This window comes from Ornithorhynchus anatinus, chromosome 11 (genome assembly GCF_004115215.2).
Source record: "Ornithorhynchus anatinus isolate Pmale09 chromosome 11, mOrnAna1.pri.v4, whole genome shotgun sequence".
Lineage (NCBI taxonomy): Eukaryota > Metazoa > Chordata > Mammalia > Monotremata > Ornithorhynchidae > Ornithorhynchus > Ornithorhynchus anatinus.
The window spans coordinates 30,417,421-30,438,743 of record NC_041738.1 but is presented as its reverse complement, the minus strand read 5'-3'; the positions used below and the strand labels follow the sequence as shown (position 1 = coordinate 30,438,743).

The 21,323-nt window shown below is 41.6% G+C and overlaps 1 protein-coding gene across 3 annotated transcripts in view; it reads left to right on the top strand.

Moving 5' to 3' along the window:
* The window catches only part of RHPN2 (rhophilin Rho GTPase binding protein 2), a 59,902-nt gene that overhangs the window by 33,635 nt on the left and 4,944 nt on the right, over nucleotides 1-21,323 (top strand). For all 3 annotated transcript variants that reach the window (XM_029074867.2, XM_029074868.1, XM_029074869.2), the window contains exons 4-12: nucleotides 1,075-1,150; nucleotides 9,257-9,334; nucleotides 9,704-9,828; nucleotides 11,257-11,423; nucleotides 14,305-14,492; nucleotides 15,596-15,752; nucleotides 16,481-16,600; nucleotides 18,055-18,249; nucleotides 19,118-19,194. In XM_029074867.2, the coding sequence (XP_028930700.1) occupies nucleotides 1,075-1,150; nucleotides 9,257-9,334; nucleotides 9,704-9,828; nucleotides 11,257-11,423; nucleotides 14,305-14,492; nucleotides 15,596-15,752; nucleotides 16,481-16,600; nucleotides 18,055-18,249; nucleotides 19,118-19,194 (1,183 nt within the window). The remainder of the gene's footprint in view (nucleotides 1-1,074; nucleotides 1,151-9,256; nucleotides 9,335-9,703; nucleotides 9,829-11,256; nucleotides 11,424-14,304; nucleotides 14,493-15,595; nucleotides 15,753-16,480; nucleotides 16,601-18,054; nucleotides 18,250-19,117; nucleotides 19,195-21,323) is intronic.

The window sequence follows — 21,323 nt, the reverse complement described above, 5'->3', positions numbered from 1 at the left end:
ACTTTTATTTGTGAGCATTAAATTTCATAGTGGAATTTTTCTAAGAACTAGAAGTCCCCTTTTGTTATGTGCTCACTTTGGGACAGTGCAGACAAACTGGTTTCTCTCTCACTGTCATCTGCTCAGATATAGCCAGATCCTGTTCTGCTTGCCCTTAAGATCAATTTCCCAGCTCTCTGAATCTCAGCATAGGTTGAATAGTAGGCAAAGGCTTAATCAAAAGTCGGGACCCAGCTTGGGAGCGCTGTAGCCCAAGAGGCTCATATTTTGAATCTCAGCACAATCCCAAGATGCTTTTAAATCTCTTCCTCTGAATGAGACCTAGCTGTTCTTTTGGCTTTCACACCGAGCAAGTACAAGAAGATGATCTAAAATCAAGCGAATACTCTTGAGTACTCTATAAAGGTAGTCTCTGAAGTACAGCTTTCTTTGAAACCACTGAACTGACACCTGCTATGCCCTACCCCCTCCTTCTTAAGGAAAGAGGGGAAAAAATGTAAACTTGAGAAATGTGGTGAATTTCTGAGGGAGGAGCCCAGGCAATCACCACTCTCGTGATCAGTAGAAGTGGCGTGGCATGGTGAATAGAGAGCACTATCTTGGGAGTCAGAAGGACCTGGGTCCTAATCCCAGCTCCTCTACTTGTCTGCTGTGTGATCCTTGGGCAAATCAGTTAACTTATCTGTGCCTCAGTTACCTCATCTGTAAAATGAGGATTGAGACTGTGAGCCTTATGTGGCACAGGGACTGTGTCCAACCTGATTACCTTGTATCTACGATTGCAGATGGAGGTGGGGCATTCTGGGAGTGATGTGTCCATGGCTTCACTTTGGCTCGGAGACAACTCGACGGCATAAGCCAAGACAAGACCCCAGCACTTAGTATAGTGCCTGGCATATAATAAGTGCATAACAAATACCATAAAAAAGTATAATTGCACAATCTGCGGAAATTGTAAACAGTTGGACTACTGGTAATTTATTGATCCAGGGAGTGCTTTACCATCAAGGTTATATGAGATATGATGTATGGCTTGAGCCATTCATGTTGGACCTTTGTTGTATTTTCTCACAGGGAGACATTCACCATTCCCCTGATTCCTCTTGGCCTAAAGGAGACCAAAGAAGTTGACTTTTCAATCCCCCTCAAAGTAAGTCTCCAAGCTACGGGCAGTGGACTCAATATTGAAAATGGAAATCTATAACTGTAATCTCTTTGCCAATGATTGCAAAGTCCAGTTTCTTTTTTTCTGGATGCTTTCTTTACACTAATCTATGGATTTAAGATCGCCTGTGAATCCCATGCATTTTTATTTCATTCTTTAATCTTATACACTCTTACTTCTGATACCGACTATTGGAGGTTCAAAGGAGTGAGGTTTTTAAGTCCAGCTCTATCCTTGGACAGAGTGACCCTTATCAAACCGCCTGTTTGTTAATTTTAAAAAGCATTGAGGAATGTTGCCCTTGCAATTTCAAAATGGTATTGGGGGTGAGAAGGGGGAATTGATATAGGGGAGGTTCAGTGAAACTAGGAGGCTGCGTGGAGGAGGCTGAGCCTTCTCTCAGACCTCCTTGCTTCCAGTTTGTCCCCTCTCCAATCCACACATTCACTCTGCTGTCCGGAACATTTTCTTCAAACATTGTTTTGTACATGACTCCCCACACCTCAGAAACCTCCAATGGTTGCCCATTCCTATTCACATTGAGTAGAAACCCTTGATGATTGACTTCAGAGCTCTGACTGCTCTCTCCCCACTACTTACCCTCCTTTCTCTCCCACTACACTGCAGCTTGCTTGCTTTGCTTCTCTCAAACCACTCTGCTCACTGGGCTTCGTTCTCATCTCTTTTGCAGCTGACCTCTTGCTCACACCCTCTGTCGTGCCTAGAACTCTCTTCCCCTTCACATCCAACAGCCTACTGCTCTTTTCACAGTCAAAGCCCTTCTGAAATTACATCTCCTCTTCTCATCTCCCCACCATATTCCACCTCCTACTGCCCTACTGCTACATCAGCACTTCACCATCACCTAAGCACTTGAGTATTCCTCCCACCACGTAAATCTCTCTCTCTCTCTCTTTCTCTCTCAAGCACACACACACACACACAAACACATATCACACACAAACACATATTTAATATACAAAATCTTTAAATTTTGTTGTTTCCTCTTACTAATAATTTATTTTGTGTTTGTCTCTTCTGCTAGTATGTAAACTTGAGGGGAGGGATCGAGTCTTCTAACTCTGTAATATTCTCCCAAGCAATTAGTATTTTGCTCTCCACAGAGTAAGCGCTCAAATATACTTTTCCACCTCTCTATCAAACAAAAACTCCTCACCACTGGCTTTAAAGCAATGCCCCCTCCTATCTAACCTCACTTATCTCCTCCTACAATTCAGCCCACACACTTTGCTCCTCTGGTGCTAACCTTCTAATTGTGCCTCACTGCCTCGTTGCTGATCCCTGGCCGATGTCCTACCTCTGGCCTGGAAACATCCTCCCTCCTCAAATCCATCAGATGATTACTCTCCCCCACTTCAAAGCTTCACTGAAGGCACATCTCCTCCAAGAGGCCTTCCCAGACCAAGCGCCATTTTTCCTCATCTTCCAATCCCTCTGTGTCACCTTGACTTACTCTTCCTTCTCCCTGCCCCACAGTACTTACCTGTAATTTTATTTATACTGATGTCCGTTTACTTGTATTGATGTCTGTCTCCCCTCCTTTAGACTGTGAGTTTATTGTTGTATTGTACTCTCCCAAGCACTTAGTACAGTGCTCTGCACACAGTAAGCACTCAATAAATATGATTGAATGAATTAATGAATGAATGAAATACTATTGATGGATAAAATGCTTATTTGAGGATGCGTATCACTTTTCCCACAGAGTTTCAAACCTAAACTTATAGAGCGGTGCCATCTGAGGTCATTTGGAGCCAATGACTGAAATTTTTAGATCCCTGTTGATTTTTTTTATTTGTTGTTGTAATTGTTCTCAGGCCTCTCTTCTCTGTCCCGTTTCCAGTTTCTTTATAAGTAAAAAAATGCACAGGCCCTTTCTCTTTGCCCTCTCTGCTAATGAATATCAGCCTCCTTCATTTCCTCTCAGAAAACCCTAAGTCTCCTTCCTCATCTCCACCCAGTCTGAGGGCGTGTGTGCGGTCCCACATGGGCCTTCCTCCCACATTCCATCTTGGGAGAAACTAGACTAAACAGAAGTTGGAATACTTTATCTCTCAGAAATTGAACCACAAATTTACCCCAAATTCAAAGTTTCTAAAAAAGAATTTAATGTAAATGGATGCTTAAGATGAGAGGGTAAAATGAATTATGTTTTCCCCCTTATTAGCCAGAAGTTGTTTGGAAGAAAACTAATAGAGTAGTATATATGTGGAAAGTTCTGTTCTCTATTGGTCTGGGAGCCTGCAGCAGTGTCTTGTCTGAAAAGCCAACATGTGATGTGGCATGGTACACAGCCAGACACCTGTTTTCTTTTGATTGAGGCCTAGCCCCATTCCTGAGGGGTGGAAAAGAGAGAGAAACCCCATGTGCATGATGCCTCCTTTTAGCTTTGAAGGCGAACCTTTCATTCAATAGTATTTATTGAGCACTTACTATGTGCAGAGCACTGTACTAAGCGCTTGGGATGAACAAGTCGGCAACAGATAGAGACAGTCCCTGCCGTTTGACGGGCTTACAGTCTAATCGGGGGAGACGGACAGACAAGAACAATGGCACTAAACAGCGTCAAGGGGAAGAACATCTCGTAAAAACAATGGCAACTAAATAGAATCAAGGCGATGTACAATTCATTAACAAAGCTGTCAGCATGACCTAGTGCTGCTTGTCTGCTGTGTGACTTCAGGCAAGTCACTGAACTTCTCTGTCCCTCAGTTAACTCATTTGTAAAATGGGGATTAAGACTGTGAGCCCCATGTGGGACAGGAACTGTGTCGAACCTGATTAGCCTTTATCTACCCCAGCACTTAGAACAGTGTTTGACGTATAGTAAGCGCTTAATAAATACCATCATTATTGAGAGAAATCCAGTGGGGGTAACTGTGTGAAAGCGCAGCGAACCTGTGGAGACCTGAAACTAGGGAAGCAACTCCACCTTTACCCTCCTTTGTTCTTCCTGCCCAAGGGGCCATCCTCAAGTTCTTTTGACCCCTACCATCAAGAGGGGAATGGACTCTCCAAATACTGAGTCAATATCCTGTGTAAGCTGAGCTCCAATTGTACCCCTGACTAGACAGCCGCAACAAGATGTGGTCTGAAAATTAGGTGCAGAAAGCTCTGGGCTGGGTGGGCTGTCAGTGGGATAATGGAGCTTGATGACCCAATTGTTGAAGCAGTGATTTCCCCAGTGATTACACCTCTCCAGTGGACCAAGCTGTCCTCTTCATTTTTTCTCTCCTGAGTAGCTCATTATCAGCAGGGAAAGTCTCTGCTAATTCTGTTGTACTCTTCTTGTATTGTACAATTACTCTTCCCACATTCAAAGCCCTATGGAAGTCACTTCTCCTCCAAGAGGCCTTCTTTGACTAACCCCTCATTTTCTCCTTTCCCGCGCCCTTCTGAGTCACCCTCACTTGCTTCCTCTATTCAACACCCCCACGCCCAAATCCACAGCACTAATGAACATATTCATAATTTATATTAATGTCTGCTTCCCTCTCTAGAGTATAAGCTCACTGTGGTCAGGGAATGTGTCTATTATATTGTTGTTACTCGTCCAAGCACTTAATACAGTGCTTGGTACATAGTAAGCCCTCAATAAATACCACTGATTGACTGATTGATTAATTGATTGAATACTTTGCAGGGGATTTCCCTTAAGGGATTACTTCGATGTATTCTTTCCTTCCCTAGGAAAAGTCGGGTTCAGAGAATAGACTCAACAGATACTTGCTCTGGCAGTTGCTTTTATGCTTTGGATCAGAATACACATATTCTGAAAGTCTGTAGAGTTGTGCATTTTATGATTTAGGTGGATTGTTTCATCCTGTCTGTTTTTTTTGGAGAAGAGAACCTAGAGGCTTACTTGGGCTTTCCTCTGCTTTATTCCTTTTGACTGCATTTTCATTTAAACCAAGTGTCTCTCCTATTCAAATCGAAGGTTTATTTTGGAGTTGGGTTTTGGAAGGGAGTGCATTTTGTAACACCTAGGATTATAAGACTGTTGTATTGCAGGATGGGGGGCAAGTAAACAATAGCAGCTTTATACCAGAATTTTCAAAGGGCAGTAATGAGGATTTAGACACGTGACTCCTGTTGAAGTCAATGGGCCTAGTGGCTAAAATCCAAGCAACTTTGAAAAACATGATTAGCAACTAAGGTAGAATTGTATTTCAGTCAAGTTTCCTTGAACTCTCCTTCACACATCATATGGTGCCAGGGCTGCCATAGTCATTTTAAGGGTGAATTTGTCAGAGCACACTTCTGTGAACATCTCCACAGCACCATCTTTTCTGCTCACAGGAAATGTCTGCTTAGGGCAAACAGGTCATTTGAAGCAAATTTTCAGGAGAAAATTCCTAATCTAACATTAACACTGCCTGAGCTGTGCTGAGTAAACCAATGATAGGGAGCCCCATTCTACAACCACCACTGACAAGGTCGATCGGGAACCTGGCCGTGACCCTGTCAGCCTGACTTTCATATGACACTTCCACCTTGATCATCTCTCACTGCTGCTGCTGTCCTAGAAAGGCTACAGAGTAGGCTTTCTTTTAATGGTATTTGTTAAGCACTTAACTATGTGCCAGGCACTGTATTAAGCGCTAGGGTATCTACAAGATGGCATAGTGGATAGAGCACAGGCCTGGAAATCAGAAGGTCATGGGTTCTAATCCCAGCTCTACCACTTGTCTGCTTGTGACTTTGGGCAAGTCACTTGATTGGGTCTCTTACCTCATCTAGAAAATGGGGATTGAGACTGTGAGCCCCACATGGGACAGGGACTGTGTCCACCCTGATTTGCTTGTATCCACTGCAGGGCTTAGTACAGGGCCTGGCACACAGTACGTACTTAACAAATACCACGATTATTATTTTAATAAGATTGGACACAGACCCTGTCCCACCAGGACTTAGTCTTAATCACCATTTTATAGATGAGGTCACTGAGGCACAAAGAAATGAAGTGACATGCCTAAGGTCAATAGCAGACATGTGGTGTAGCTGAGATTAGAACCCAAGTCCTTCTGACTCCCAGGCCTGTGCTCTATCCATAGACTCACTGCTTCTAGTGTTTTGGGGTTTTTTAAATGGTGTTTGTTCAGCGCTTACTGTGTCAAACACTGTACTAAGCGCTAAGATAGATACAAGTTAATTAGGACAGACACAGTCCCTGTCACACATGGGGCTCACAGTCTAGGAGAGAGAACTGGGTTTTTTTTTGTTGTTTTTTTAAATGATATTTGATAAGTGCTACTATGTGCCAGGCATTACAATGAGCACTGGTAGATACAAGCTAATCAATCATATTTACTAAGTGCTTACGGTGTGCAGAGCACTGGACTAAGCACTTGGGAGAGTATAATATAACAGAAACATTCCCTGTCCACATTGAGCTTACCGTTTAGAAGGGGAGACACATTTTTGGTAAATAAATAAATTATGGATATGTATATGTGGGGTTAATTCACTGGAGAAGACGTTAATGCTAGAAAAAGTCCAGGGAAAATGTGGAAGAGGCAGACCAGCAGCTCGATGGATAGAGACCATAACGACAACAGAAGAACCGTTAGAAAGGTTACAGGTTACGGAGGCAGAAGACAGCATGTTCTGAAAGTACATCCATAGAGTCACTATGAATTAGAAATTACTCGACAGCACTTGATGATAATATGTGTGGTGTGGGACTAAGGGAGGGATGAATTAAGAGAGCGAGTCAGGGTGACCTAAAAGAGATTGGGAAAAGAGGAAATCAGAGGGTTAGTCAGGGAAGGCCTTTTTGAGGATATATGCCTTCATTAAGGTTTTGAAGGTGGGGAGAGTAATCTGTCAGATATGAAGAGGGAGGATGTTCCAGGTCAGAGGCAGGTTGTGGGCAAGAGGTCAGTGGCGAGATAGATGAGACCAAGGTACAGTGAGTATAACTGGCATTAGAGGAGCCAAGTGTGTGGGCTGGGTTGCAGTAGGAGAACAGCAAGGTGAGGTAGGGGACGACGTGATTGAGTGCTTTAACGCCAATGGTAAGGAGTTTCTTTTTGTTGGAAAACTGGAAGTTCTTGAGGACTGGGGAAACATGGACACAGTCCATGTCCCACATGGAGCTCACATTCTTAATCCCCATTTTATAGATGAAGAAGTAGTCACAGAGAAGTTAAGTGACTTACCAAGATCACACAGCAGGGAAGTGGCTGAGCTGACTCCCTGGCCTGTGTGCTTTTCACTAAATCATGGCTGCTTCTGATCCCAGTTCCGAGAGTCTGGTACAGGTTGGGGTGAGTGGCGGAGTGACTCATGGTTGCCCTTACAGTCCAGACAGCTGTCAATCAAGCAGACTCTCAAGCCATTGAAATTTTTTCTCACTTTGAATTTCATATTGATAATACCATTGGCCCGGCTGAGAATCAATTAATCGATGCGATTTATTGAACATTTACTGTGTGTTAAGCACACACTATCCTAAGCATTTGGAGGGGTACAGCATAACAAAGTTGATGGATATGTTCCCCTCCCACAACAAACTTACAATCTGGATGCTGGAAACCTCAGAAAGAGGCTGATAACTGCTTTAATAATTGCTTTTCTCAAGTGTTCTGTATTAAGGCAGAACTTCGGGAACTTTAAGCTTTCAATTAGAATGATGGAAAAATCTATGGAGATATTTATGTTCAAAGGAAAATGCTTCAGTGAAATACCACTTTTTAACAGTTTGAAGCCAGACTGCATTTACTGGATGAAGAAGCACGGCCTAGCGGACAGTTCAGAAGCCTGGGAGTCAGGAGACCTGAGTTCTAATCATGGCTTTGCCACTTGCTTGCTGTGTGACTCTGGGCAAGTCACCTAACTACTCTTGGCCAATCTTCTAATCTGTAAATTGGGGATGAAATTCCTGTTCTCCCTTCCTTTTAGGCTGTGACCACCTGGATGGGACAGGGATTTTCCCCATCTGATAATCTTGGAACTACCTCAGTGCTAAGTATAAAGCTTGGCACATAGTATGTGCCGAACAAATAACCAGTGTTGTTATTCTAATGCCGGCTCTGCTACGTGTCTGCTGTGCAACCTTGGGGCAAGTCAGCGTGGCTCAGTGGAAAGAGCACGGGCTTTGGAGTCAGGGCTCATGAGTTCGAATCCCAGCTCTGCCACTTGTCGTCTGTGTGACTGTGGGCAAGTCACTTAACTTCTCTGTGCCTCAGTTCCCTCATCTGTTAAATGGGGATTAAGACTGTGAGCCCCACGTGGGACAACCTGATTCCCCTATGTCAACCCCAGCGCTTAGAACAGTGCTCGGCACATAGTAAGCGCTTAACAAATACCAACATTATTATTATTATTAAGTCACTTAACTTCTCTGCTCAATAAATATGATTGATTGAACGAATGAATGAATTCTCTGGCCTCAATTACCTTGTTAGTAAAATGGGGATTAAGAAGATGAGCCCCATATGGGGCAGGGGCTGTGTCCAACCTGAATCTACACCAGTGCTTAGAACAGTGTTTGACACATAGTAAGTGCTTAACAAGTACAATAGTTACTATTGTTATAGGAAAAGATCCATTCCAAGTAGAATATCTACAAACTCAAAGCTCTTGCTTCGTGGTTTGTGGGGAGTTTCCAGCAAACTGCCCAAATCATTTTGCTGCTGGGTAAAGAGGAGGAGGAAGGGAAAGCAGAACCACCCAGGTGCTTATCTGGCTTGTTCTGCACAACTTCAGAAGGTGAAATCCTGCAAGTTAATGATGTAATTTATCGTCCTTTTTGCTTGCACCAGTGCTGGCATAAATTTGAGTTGCACTGCTTAATTATTTTTTTTTCTTGTTATAGGGAACTAGCTGGGGATTCATCATCTTGTTTAAATCTATTTATTCCTCTTTGGCTCTTGTGTTATTGGAAAGACTATATCAATAGGGAGGAAAAACCCGAAAATTTCCTCTCTCAAAAAATAAAACACATATTCTTTGGACTCATTTTTGCAGTGCCTTTTTAAAATGTTAGTTCCAGGGGTTTGTAGTGAAGGAATATAGGCTTTGAACCATGTTTCGCAGCTTAAAGCCGTTCATTTATTTTCTTTGAAGGATTTTATCCTGGAACATTATAGTGAAGATAGTTCTGAATATGAAGATGAAATTGCAGACCTTATGGATTTGAGACAAGTAAGTTCTTAAATGTGATGCCCATCTTTACTCAGAAAGCAGAGTGGGATGATTAACATTACATTCACAGGGAATCTTCCTAATGAATCCTAGAGTAGGTGTCCCAATTTGCAGAAGCATTGTATTTTTGTTAAGCTTCATTCAGTGCATAATGGGCCATTATGAAAATTAATCTGCTTAGTTTTGGGGCTTTGAAGGAAACGACACAAAGAGTTTCTTCATCTGGCCAGATCTCTAATTGATAGCAATGAAAGACAGGAGAGCTGTGATTTGATGGTCTATGAACTAATCTTTATCTACATCATTCAGCAGAAAACTAGTGATGGATTGTGTGCCTTTGCTCAGTATCTCTGTTTTTAATGTTTCCAGGCTTGCAGGACTCCCAGCCGAGATGAATCTGGAATTGAGTTATTAATGAGTTATTTCGTTCAACTGGGCTTTGTTGAAAATAGGTTCTTTCCACCTACTAGACACATGGGAATTTTATTCACATGGTAGGATATAGAAAATTTTCTCTGTTTTGAGCCAACATAATATCTTCAATGCCATTTACCTTAACAGTTTTCTCTCTTTTAAAATATTGCTTATTTTCTGTTATTTCCTGTCAGTTTTGTCCTCACGATTTAGTTTATTCAGGAAAGCTAAAATGGTCTAAAATGGCTTCATATTTATATAGCATCTAATCCAAAGAGTTCAAGTCCCTTCATAATCAATACTTCTCTCAATGTGCCTGTAAGGTAAAAAGATTGCAAGCTCCCTCTGCCCCACCCTTCTTGTCTTAAGGTTGTGGGAATTGGAGGAATGTGGAGAGGAAGACTACTTGTTTCAATTCTTATGGGGAGGATGGGACATTAAACACTCTCAGAGCTGACATCTCAGATAGATCCATACCTAAAGTAGTTTATTCCAGGCTGCTTAGATTGTGAATGAAAGGAGGAGGGGGAAGGAGAAGATGTAGAGGACAACTGTCTGCATTTGATTCAGCTCCAGGCTAATGGGGAAAGTCCCCCCTGCCACCCTCAGAATGAGCCCCCAAGCCATAGCGGGAAAGGAAACAGGAATCTTTCTCTCAGCAACTTTGAGGGAAAGAGGAGGGGAGTTCTTCCTCCACTCTCCACCCAAATTCTAAAGGTGATACCTAAGAGACCTGCAGAACCTCTCCCTTACCAAGATTTCCTCTCCCCCTGGGAACAAGATTTTTATTTATTTTTTTTAATCCACTATCAAGAAGGTGGGAGGCTTCAGGATCCGTGACCCATGATTGAATCATCTAGGCATATTCTTTGCCAGTGTTCATGTAAACTCCAGAGAAGAGGGTGGTTTTAAATCAGCCCCAGATGTCAGGAACTTCCAAATGCCATATGTGCCGTTAGGATTAAGGATTACAGTCAATTAAGTTACTTTTTTCAGTAATCATGAGGCAGAGGTTCAGAAGTGATCATGAGTATCTAAGAAGAGTAAAGTACACAAAACTGTTTTTTTGTCCTTATTTGAAAGGGAGGGGAAGTGAATTTAATTTAGGTGTTTCTCCAGAGAAGAAACAGGTTAGGTGTTGGTAGCAAAATGGAAAAACTAAAGAATCATAATCTGAGGGAGGAAGTCACCAACCCTCGTTTTCAGCCATTTCTTCAAAACTTTTTTTTTTAGTTCAGAAAAAGTGTCAGGAAAGATGGAGTTATGTCCTTTTATTTCAGTCAAATAACATTATCACATTGTATTCAAACCTAAAAAAAGTTCCTGTGGTTATAACTCAGCCTGGTCAGATCTTTCATCCTATTTTTAAAGTAACTTAACTTACTACAGTATGGGGGGGTGGTCTATCATCTATGTTTTACATAAGACATTTTTATATTTTTTTTGCCAGTGAAAACAAAAATTAACTATGAAAATGTTTCTCCATTCTTAAAACCACTTTTAAATAGGTATGATTCCTTAACTGGAGTTCCAGTCAATCAGCAGAATCTGTTACTGGAAAAAGCCAGTATTCTATTTAATATTGGAGCCCTCTACACACAGATTGGAACAAGGTGTAACCGGCAGACAGAAGCAGGGCTTGAAAGTGCCGTGGATGCCTTTCAGAGGGCCGCAGGTATGTCCATTAAAACGAGGAAGTACGATTCTCTGTTTATACCGAAAGGGTTGTGCTTTGTTGTGTAGGAAATGGTATCTACCTTTCTTCTAGAGGCTGTCCCCTTTGTTCTATAGAGGCCTATACTTTAACCTTTGTCACCATAGACTCTCAGCCTATTGCAACTTGTTTTTGAAATACCTGTGGGCTAGAAATAGCTATGCTCAAGATCTGAAAAAACCTACTGAAGTACATTAGAGATGATTGTTTAATAGTTCAAAATCTGTAGTCAGACTCGACTCGAGTGTATTTGGATCAGACACAGTGAATCTTACTGTTAACGATTAATATGTCATTGTAAAACCTTGGGAACTGAAGCATATTAATGGTCCCTTTGCAGAAAGATATGATATTCAACTTTTTAAATATCTTTATGGTATTTTGAAGGATAATAGCTTCTCATGGCAATAACTTGGTCCAGCCATAGTAACAAAACTTTAAGCAATTATAATGTGCAAGCAAGGTTTATCATGCAGTGATTAAATAAAGATTGGCTAGTAGGTGCTGCAGCACATTCAGACCAACCTTTCTTCCCCAAATATCAATCAATTGATCGTATTTATGGAGTGCTTACTGAGTCCTCTGCACTTGGGAGATTGTACCGTACAACAGCCCCCAACAAGCTACATCCCATAAAGCCAAATTATCTGAAATGATGCTGTCTCTTTGCCGTTTTATGCCGTTACAGCCTCTAAAATGTAAAATTCATCGGGTGAATCAATCAATTCATAGTATTTATTTTAGTGGTATTCATTAAGTGCTTACTATGTGCCAAGCACTGTTTTAAGACCTGGGGTAGATACAAGCTAATCAGTTTGGACATAGTCCATGTTCCACAGGGGGCTCACAGTCTTAAACCCCACTGTACCAATGAGGTAGCTAAGATGGAGTTAAGTGACTTGCCAAAGGTCACACAGCAGACAAGTGGCAGAGCTGGGATTAGAACCCAGGTCCTGACTCCCAGACCCATGCTCAATCCACTAGACCACACTACGTCTAATTATTGAGTACCTACTGGGTGCAGAGCACTGTACTGAGTGCCTGAGAGAGCACAGTAGAATTAGAAGACATGATCCCTGCCTCAAAGAGCATACCATTTAGCATATCCCCACTTTTTAGCCACTTGAGGGATTTGGGAGCCTCATGGAACTATTTATGCTGTTGATTGTGTGGAATTCCCATCTTTAACTGTATAACAACATTTTTCTAAAAATTAAATATTTTAGATACTTTTTTTCTATGTTGAGCCCAATTTTACTTTAGCCTTTCTATGTAGAAAAAGGAAGAAACAGAGGTTAGAAGAAATTCTGTCTAGGTTTAACAGACCAATGGGTATCTATAAACTACCTACAGTAATTAAACATCCAGAGTGCCTGGTTGAATCTAACATTAGGAAGATCTATCATGTCACTAGATGTGTTGAATGATGTTTTTCAGAATTTCAATATCTTTGGATTGTGTCAACATATGAAAGCACCAGCAAAGATAAAGTGAGGGAAAGACGGCGGGCTTTGTTTGACAGTCCTAGAGCCTTTCCAAGGCATTTTCTTAGGGTTTCTCTCTAAGCTAAACAGAAACTAATCTGCTCTGATTCTTTTGCTGGGCCCCATGCAAGAAGACCTTTCTTTCCAGCACTTTTGTAGCTCTTTCTGCCTTTGTAAAAGCGTACTTTATCAGTAACATACTAATTATAACTCCCTTGGTCTCTGGTTTAATAGCCAGTGCCGTAAAACTCTTTAGGGGAGATTATTGGCCATTCTTGGTGAAATAAAAGTTAAGATTCCATTAAAGGCTAGGGCTTTTCTAAATGGAAACCCTTTTCCACACCAATTTTTCAGGAATTTGAAAGATGAGCAGTGTTATTTTCATCGTCTCTGCTGAGAATTGCAAACAGTCTTCCCCTATGCTTAAGAGGTCATAGAAACAGATGTGCAGACACAAAAGAAGTTTACTAATTTGTGACGGAATAGCAAAGACAGTGTACAGAGATGAAAACAGTCCACAGAGAGCCCTTGAAATGCTTCTGAGAATCTTGGGCAACTTATAGGCTGTTGAAACTAGATGAACCAGTTGGATGAGATTCATTTAGAGGTTGTATTTCAGTTCTTCCAACTTATTCTCACATACAGTTATTTATTAAGTGAATTTTTAAAAAGTTGATACCAGTAGGACAGGACAGGTGGAATATTAAAAAAAAAAAAATTGAGCTGGCTGTGTTGATTTCCTCAAAAACCTGAGTATGTATCCAGACTCTATTTCCAGGCCTCCAAATCTCCCATTAGGAGTGTGTTCATTGTTAGCTTGCAGGGACTGATCGAGTGCTTTTCCCGTCAGGCTTGGCAAGGGTTCTCTCCAACCTTTGAGTCAACATTTCCCTTGATTTGCCTTCATTTAAAACCAAAATTTGAGGACTGAATGAATGGAATGAATTGCATAGTTATGAACATACCTGTTACAGTGGTAGTAAACTCCCAGACCTCACAACTTGCATGTGATTCTTCATATTTGATAATCAGTCAATAGTATTTCTTATGCAGCTACTGTGGTCAAAGCACGATACTAAGCACTTGAGAGTACAATAGAACTAGAAGATGTGATCCATATCTTCTCGGACCTTACAACTAGAAAGGGAATGATGAATTGGGTTAAGGTATAGATTCCTAAACTTTGGCTAGTTTTTGGGCAAAATTAGATTTTGATCATTTGGATAGCAAACCAAAGGGCTTCCCAGCTCTCTGATTCTGTTATTTTAATTCCTGATATTTTGAATGAATTTTTATTTAATCCAATGGATTGAATTCTTTCCAATTTCAATTAATGTGAAAAATATTTTAAATTTCAGGAGTTTTAAACTACCTAAAGGAAACATTTACTCATACGCCAAGTTATGACATGAGTCCGGCCATGCTAAGTGTCCTGGTCAAAATGATGCTAGCTCAAGCTCAAGAAAGCATCTTTGAGAAAATTAGCCTCCCGGGAATACGAAATGAGTTTTTCACATTAGTGAAGATGGCTCAAGAAGCTGCCAAGGTAGGTTTATAGGATTTCACTTCTTACAGTACGCTTTGCTTTTCTGGGTGTGTCTTTGATCTGAAAAGAAAGGGAAACAAGTTTAAAGATGGAGATGTCTTTTCCAAGATGCCACATCTTGCCTGGTCCTTTTGCTACTCCTCAGGCAAGGTGTGACCATCATGCTTTTGCCAGGCAGATCAACCTCGAAATGATGCTATTAAGAGTCTATTTAAATGAAGGCTCAGTTCCTAGAGGTTAAAATATAAATGTGTGCAATAATATAAGTTGTTAACAGTGGATTGCTGCATCAGCCTCCATGTTGACCTCCCTGCCTCTCTCTCTCCCCACCCCAATCCAAACTTGACTCTGCAATCCGGATCATTTTTCTTCAAAGCCTTTCAGTCCGTTTCCCCATTCAAGAACCTCTAGTGGTTGCCCCTCTGCATCCAACAGAAACTCCTTACTATAGATTTAAAAGCACTTAACCACCATGTCCCCTTACCTCCCTGATTTTCTACTACAACCTAGCCCGCACACTTTGCTTCTCTAATGCCAACGGACTCACTGTACTTCGATCTCGTCTCTCTCACCGCTGTCGTCTTGCCCACATCCTGCCTCTGGCTTGGAATGCCCTCCCTCTTCATATCCCACAGGCGATCACTCTCCCCACTTTCAAAGCCTTATTGAAAGCACATCTCCTTCAAGAGGCCTTCCCCTCCTAAGCCCTCATTTCCTCTTCTCTCACTCCCTTCTCTGTCATCTTTGCACTTGGATATGCATCCTTTATTTTACCTTTCCCTCAATCCTACAGCTCTTATGTACATACCTGTAATTTATTTATCTTTATTAATGTCTGTATCCCCCTTTTCACTAAGCTTGTTTTGCCAACTCTGTTATATTGTACTCTCCCAAGTGCTAAGTACAGTGTACTGCACAAACTAAGTGCTCAATAATACGATTGAGTGATTGATGCTAATGAAATGAAGTGACCTCTAGCCGTTTGTTGATTTCAGGATGTACTTTGTGAGAATTGTTTTCAAGAGAAAGAGTTCTCTGTCTTTGTAACAGGAAATATGAAAGGTCTTTTGTGTCACTGATCTTTCCTAACTGTCTTGTTTTAGGTTGGCGAGGTTTACCAACAGCTTCACACTGCGATGAGTCAAGAACCAATTAAAGAGAATATCCCATACTCATGGGCCACCTTAACTAAAGTGAAATCAGATCATTTCAAAGCGCTGGCTCATTATTTTGCAGCGACTATCCTAATTGATCATCAATGTAAGGATTTTTTCTTTAACCTCAGCTTTTGAAGGCTACTCCTCTCCTTATATTTTGCCAAATTGTTTCGAAAGCTTTTTTAATCATTCTTCAACGGTGCACCTGTGAACAGTTCTGAATTATTCTCACGGTTCAGGTGCTGGTGTAGACCTCAGGAGTTGAAGGGGTTTGCCCACAGGTACAGGAGAAGCAGTATTAGGGGCCAAATGCCTGAATATTTAGCTCCCAATCTGAAATATATAAAACCTGCTTAAACCTGTCAGAGTTATGTGTTGCACATATTAGCAGGTGGGGTAAAATTAAGCTTTGAATAACTGGAAACAAAAGTCTAGCTTATAGGATTTAGAGAGAGGCTTCAAAGGTCCTCTTCTCATGTACTCCTCATGGCCAAGTGGATGAAACGCAGGCCTGGGAGTCAGAGGAACTGGGTTCTAATCCCGGCCCTGCCAGTTGTCTGCCATGTGACCATGGGCAAGTCATTTAACTTCACTGTGCCTCATTTCTTCCACCACAAAATGGGGATTCATTACCTGACCTCCCTCTGACTTGATTGAGTCTCATGGGGGACAGAGACTATGTCCAGCTTTATTAATTTGAATCTACCTCAGCGCTTAGAACAGAGCTTGACATGTAGTAAGTTCTTAAGAAATACCATAAAAAAATCAAACTGTTTTAGTAAAATTTGGGAGATAGCTGTTGAAAACAGCAAATGCTTTCTGTCATTGTAGTGACCCCCAGTGACGATGAAGACCAACAGGAAAAGTGCTTGTCCCAGCTATATGATTTCATGCCTGAAGGGATGACACCTCTAGCCATCTTAAAGAATAAAGAAGAACGAAAACACCTAGGTAAGCATGGGTCCTTCATGCCTGAGGTATGAGAAATATCCTCTAATAATAAATATGATGCCTGGGACTATTTCAGGACTTCTGAAGAGCTTTCTGCTAACTCCGTGGTATTGTACTCTCCCAGGCGTTCTGCACATAGTGCTCAGTAAATATCATTGGTTGACTGACTGATTTCTCTCTGACTAGGGGCCCAGAGTGAATGGCCTGCCTTGTTCATTTTCATTCTCCAGGCTATCCCTGAGGGGGAGGATGCTTGGAAGAAAAAAACTTAATCTCTGATCCTGCCACTTCTCTACCGCTACAGAAATCCCCAGAACATGCGGAATAAAAACTACTGGGTTCTGGGGATTTTGTAATGCGTAATGAAAAAAAATGTGGTAATTTCTTAAAATGAAATTTCTGTATTTTAATGTTTACCTCAAGGAGTCATTACCAAGAGGTCCCTAAGGCCATTTCAAAATAACCTGGGTTCAAATTGAGCTGAGTTCAAAGTTAAATGTCCCGGCATCTGTGTTGTCTTGTTTCACCCAGGCTTAGAGCCCTAGTAATTCCTCAGTCCAAAGGCTAGAGCCCAGCATGAGTCCGTGGCCCAAAAACCCATGATAGCCTAGGCTTGGGTAGCTCCAATACCCTCAAGTCACTTCCCCAGTACAATTCCTCTTTTTGGATCACTTTGGATTGGAATAGAGTCATGAGCAAACCCAAAATGACCTATCCCTCACTTTGGTACACGTGTGATAATCGGTTGATTGGTTTTGCTATTTTTTAAAGTGTTTACTATGTGCCAAGCGCTGTGGTAAACACTGGGATAAATCAGTAAGATGATAATTATGGTATTTAAACACTTACTATGTGCCAGGCACTGTACTAAGCACTGGGGTGGATATAAGTCCCTTTCCCAATTGGGGCACACAGTTTCAATCCCCATCTTACAGATGAGGTAACTGAGGCCCAGAGAAGTGAAGTGAGTTGCCCAAGGAGACACAGGAGACAAGTGAAAGAGCTGGGTTTAGAACCCATGACTTTCTGACTCCCAGGCCTGTGCTGTATCCACTATGCCATGCTGCTTCTCACCCACATGGGGCTCAAGAGTAAGAGGAAAGGAGAGCAGAGATATATCTTATTCCCTATTTTGCAAAAGAGGAAACTAAGGCCAAAAGAAGTTAGGTAATTTTCCCAAGGTCACACTGCAGGCCAGGAGCAGCTGAGGTGGGACTAGAACCCGGATCTTCGGATTCCCGGTCCCATGTTTTTATCACCAGGTCAGGCCGCCGGCAATGTCAAAAAGTATCACTTAAAAATAGCAGTCAGGTTTCAGACTGTAGACTGTAAGCTCCTTGTGGGCAAAGATCACATCTACCATCTCTGTATTATGCTTTCCCAAGCGCTAGTTCAATGCTCCACCCACAGTAAGCACTCAAGGAATAGCATTATTTGTTTGATCTCTTCCTCAGGAAAATCCCATTTACGCAAAGCCATTGACTGCCATGAAGAGTCTGTGCGGGTTTCTGGACTGAGCAAAAAGCTACGGAACATAGAGATCCTTCAGGAGATATTGACCGTTGCCCACAAACGATCGTGCCTCAAGTATTCTCAGCATGAGCAGGATGATGATTTACTAAACTTAATAATGGCTCCAGACATTATTTGTAAGTAGCTAAAGTTCAAATGTTTATTTTGTATCTCAGGAAACATAGTGATCAAAGTCCACCTGCAGAACAAAATCATGTTTGAACTGGGCAAAAGCAGCTTGACCACTTAGCAAGCAGCATAGCATCAGTGGTAATCTCTTTTGCTGACAAAATTTAAAGAGATGGGAGAGAGGTTATATTTTTTTTGTTACTGTTTAATCTTACCAATACATTGTTGAATCTTCAGTCCTTCCTTTTGTCATATAAAAAGGTAAATGATTGGCTACATTAGACAGTTTGTAGTATTCTAAAAAGTATATTTCCCATGTTCACTTTTCCAGTTTACAATGGTTAGCTGGTGGGAGCAAGAATCCCCTCAGTTTAAGATGTGCAATTGCTATGTGGTGCCAGTGGAGTCATGAGGTTTCTGTGGCTCATTTAAATCACTTAATAGGAAGATTAACAACCTGCCTGCTGGAAATACTGTATTAAGCAGCTTAGAAGAAGACAAAGGATTGTCCTTAATTATGAAATAGTGTCAGCCATATGCCTCGACTATCTTTCTTATCATGCTGCTTTTTTTCAGGAGGTACCTACATGCTAGGAGTCACCTTAGAGAAGTGCTTGCACATGCTAGAACTTCACTGAAGGTGACGTTGGAAGTTACCTAGCAAACTGAGGAGAGCCACTGAAGCAGCTTTATAAAGAGGAGTCTATACTGATTGAAATAGCTCTCTGGGTTATGAATGGTCCTACAGTACCTGCTCGTGTATGAACTTATCTTGATCCTCCTAGAGGATTTCAGATCTGCAATTGTCCGTCTGGTATTACTCTGACACTGCATTTCCCTAGTTGTTCTTCTCTGACCTTGATTTTTCTCATACAGCTAAAACAGAGCAAGAAGCTGAGATGGTTACTCCTCAGTTTTCCATGGTATCAGTGACAGACTTCTTCCAGAGGCTGGTATGTAAAACAATAATGTTATTTGATAATGAGCTGGGGGGTTTTTCCTTTGCCTTGACAATAATTAATAATGATGATATTTGTTAGGCGTTTACTATCTGCCAACCCCTGTTCTAAGTGCTGGGATAGATACAGGGTAATCAGGTTATCCCACGTGGGGCTCACAGTGTTCATCCCCATTTTACAGATGAGGTCAGTAAGGCACAGAGAACTGAAGTGACTTGCCCAAAGTCTCCCAGCTGACAAGTGGCAGAGACAGGATTAGAACCCATGACCTCTGACTCCCAAGCCTGGGCTCTTTCCACTGAGCCACACAAATACCTACCTACCTCTGAGTAACTGCTATAAAGCACAGGCCTCTTGACTTTAAATTTCATTTAAATTTGTCTCTCCTAAGACCATACATGGATGTATAATTGCACTGTTATGTGACCTTGGACAAGTCACTTAACTTCTGGGCCTCAGTTACTTCATCTATAGAATGGGGATTAACACTGTAAACCCTACATGGGCCAGGCACAGTGTCCAACCTGATTATCTTGTATCTCTTCTAGCACTCAGTACAGTGCATGGCACATAGTAAATGCTTAACAAATCCTACTTAAAAATAGTGTTAGAGGATACCTCCGATTTATTTCTTAGATTAGATCTCTTTACCTATCTTTATGGCAACTATCAGGAGAGAACTGAGGTATTTGGCCATAAGACCTTAGACTTGAACAGAAAAGTAAGACGTGCACAGCTATTGCATAGCAAAGGCACCTCTGGCTATGTGTTAGTGGTGTTCATGTATGATCCCTTTGCTCGTCTTCTTTACTAGTATTTTTTGCCAATCTCTCCATTCCCTTTTTAGATCATGAGTCCCCAGTGTAGGAGTAGTAGAAGTAATCATATTTACTTTATAAGCACCCACTCGATGTAGTAAACCAAGTGCTTGGTAAATACAAAATAGAGAAGTGACACATCCTGGCCCACAAGGAGCTAATACTCCAGTGGAATGGGCTGGAGACTATATTTGATGAATACTTGTACTTTTGCCCAACTCTAAGTATATGCTTAGCTCAAAGATTCTCCAAAGACAGGAACAGTATGGCCTACTGGAAATCAATTGATCAATCAACGTTATTTATTAAGCTTACTGTGTGCAGAGCACTCTACTAAATGCTTGGTAGAATATGATACAACAGAATTCGCAGACACATTCCCTGCCCACAAGCTTACAGTCTAGAAAGAGCAAAGATTTTGGAGTCGGGGACCTGGGTTCTAATTCTGGCCCTGCCACTTTTTTTTTTTAAATGTATTTGTTTAGTACTTACTGTTTGGGAAGTGCTGTTCTAAGCTCTGGGGTAGATACAAGTTTATCAGGTTGGACACAGTCTCTGACCCACATAAGGCCCACAGTCTTAGAGGGAGAACAGGTATTGAATCCCAATTCTATGGTGAAGAAATTGAGGCACAGAGAAGTTAAGTGACTTATCCAAGGTCATACAGAAGGTAATTGAAGCAGCGTGGCGCAGTGGAAAGAGGACGGGCTTTGGAGTCAGGGCTCATGAGTTCAAATCCCAGCTCTGCCACTTGTCAGCTGTGTGACTGTGGGCAAGTCACTTAACTTCTCTGTGCCTCAGTTCCCTCATCTGTAAAATGGGGATTAAGACTGTGAGCCCCACGTGGGACAACCTGATTCCCCTGTTTTACCCCAGCGCTTAGAACAGTGCTCTGCACATAGTAAGCGCTTAACAAATACCAACATTATTATTATTATTAATTGGCAGAGCTGGGATTAAAAACCAGGTCCTCTGACTCCCAACCTCATGCTCTTTCTGATGTACCATGCTACTTCTCAGACCACTTACCTGTTGTGTGACCTTGGGCAAGTCACTTAACTTCTTAGTGCCTCAGTTTCCTCATCCGTAAAGTGCCTATCCTTTTCTTTACTTACATTGTAAGCCCTGTGTGGATCAGGGACTGTGTTCAACCTGATTAACCTGTATCTACCCCAGTGCTCAGAACAATACTTGACACATAGTAAGTGCTTAACAAATATCATAGTAATCACTACTAGATTAAATCCCACTCCTTGATTTCAATTTTCTAGGTTCCTGATATAGAAATGTGGCTAAAAATGTGAA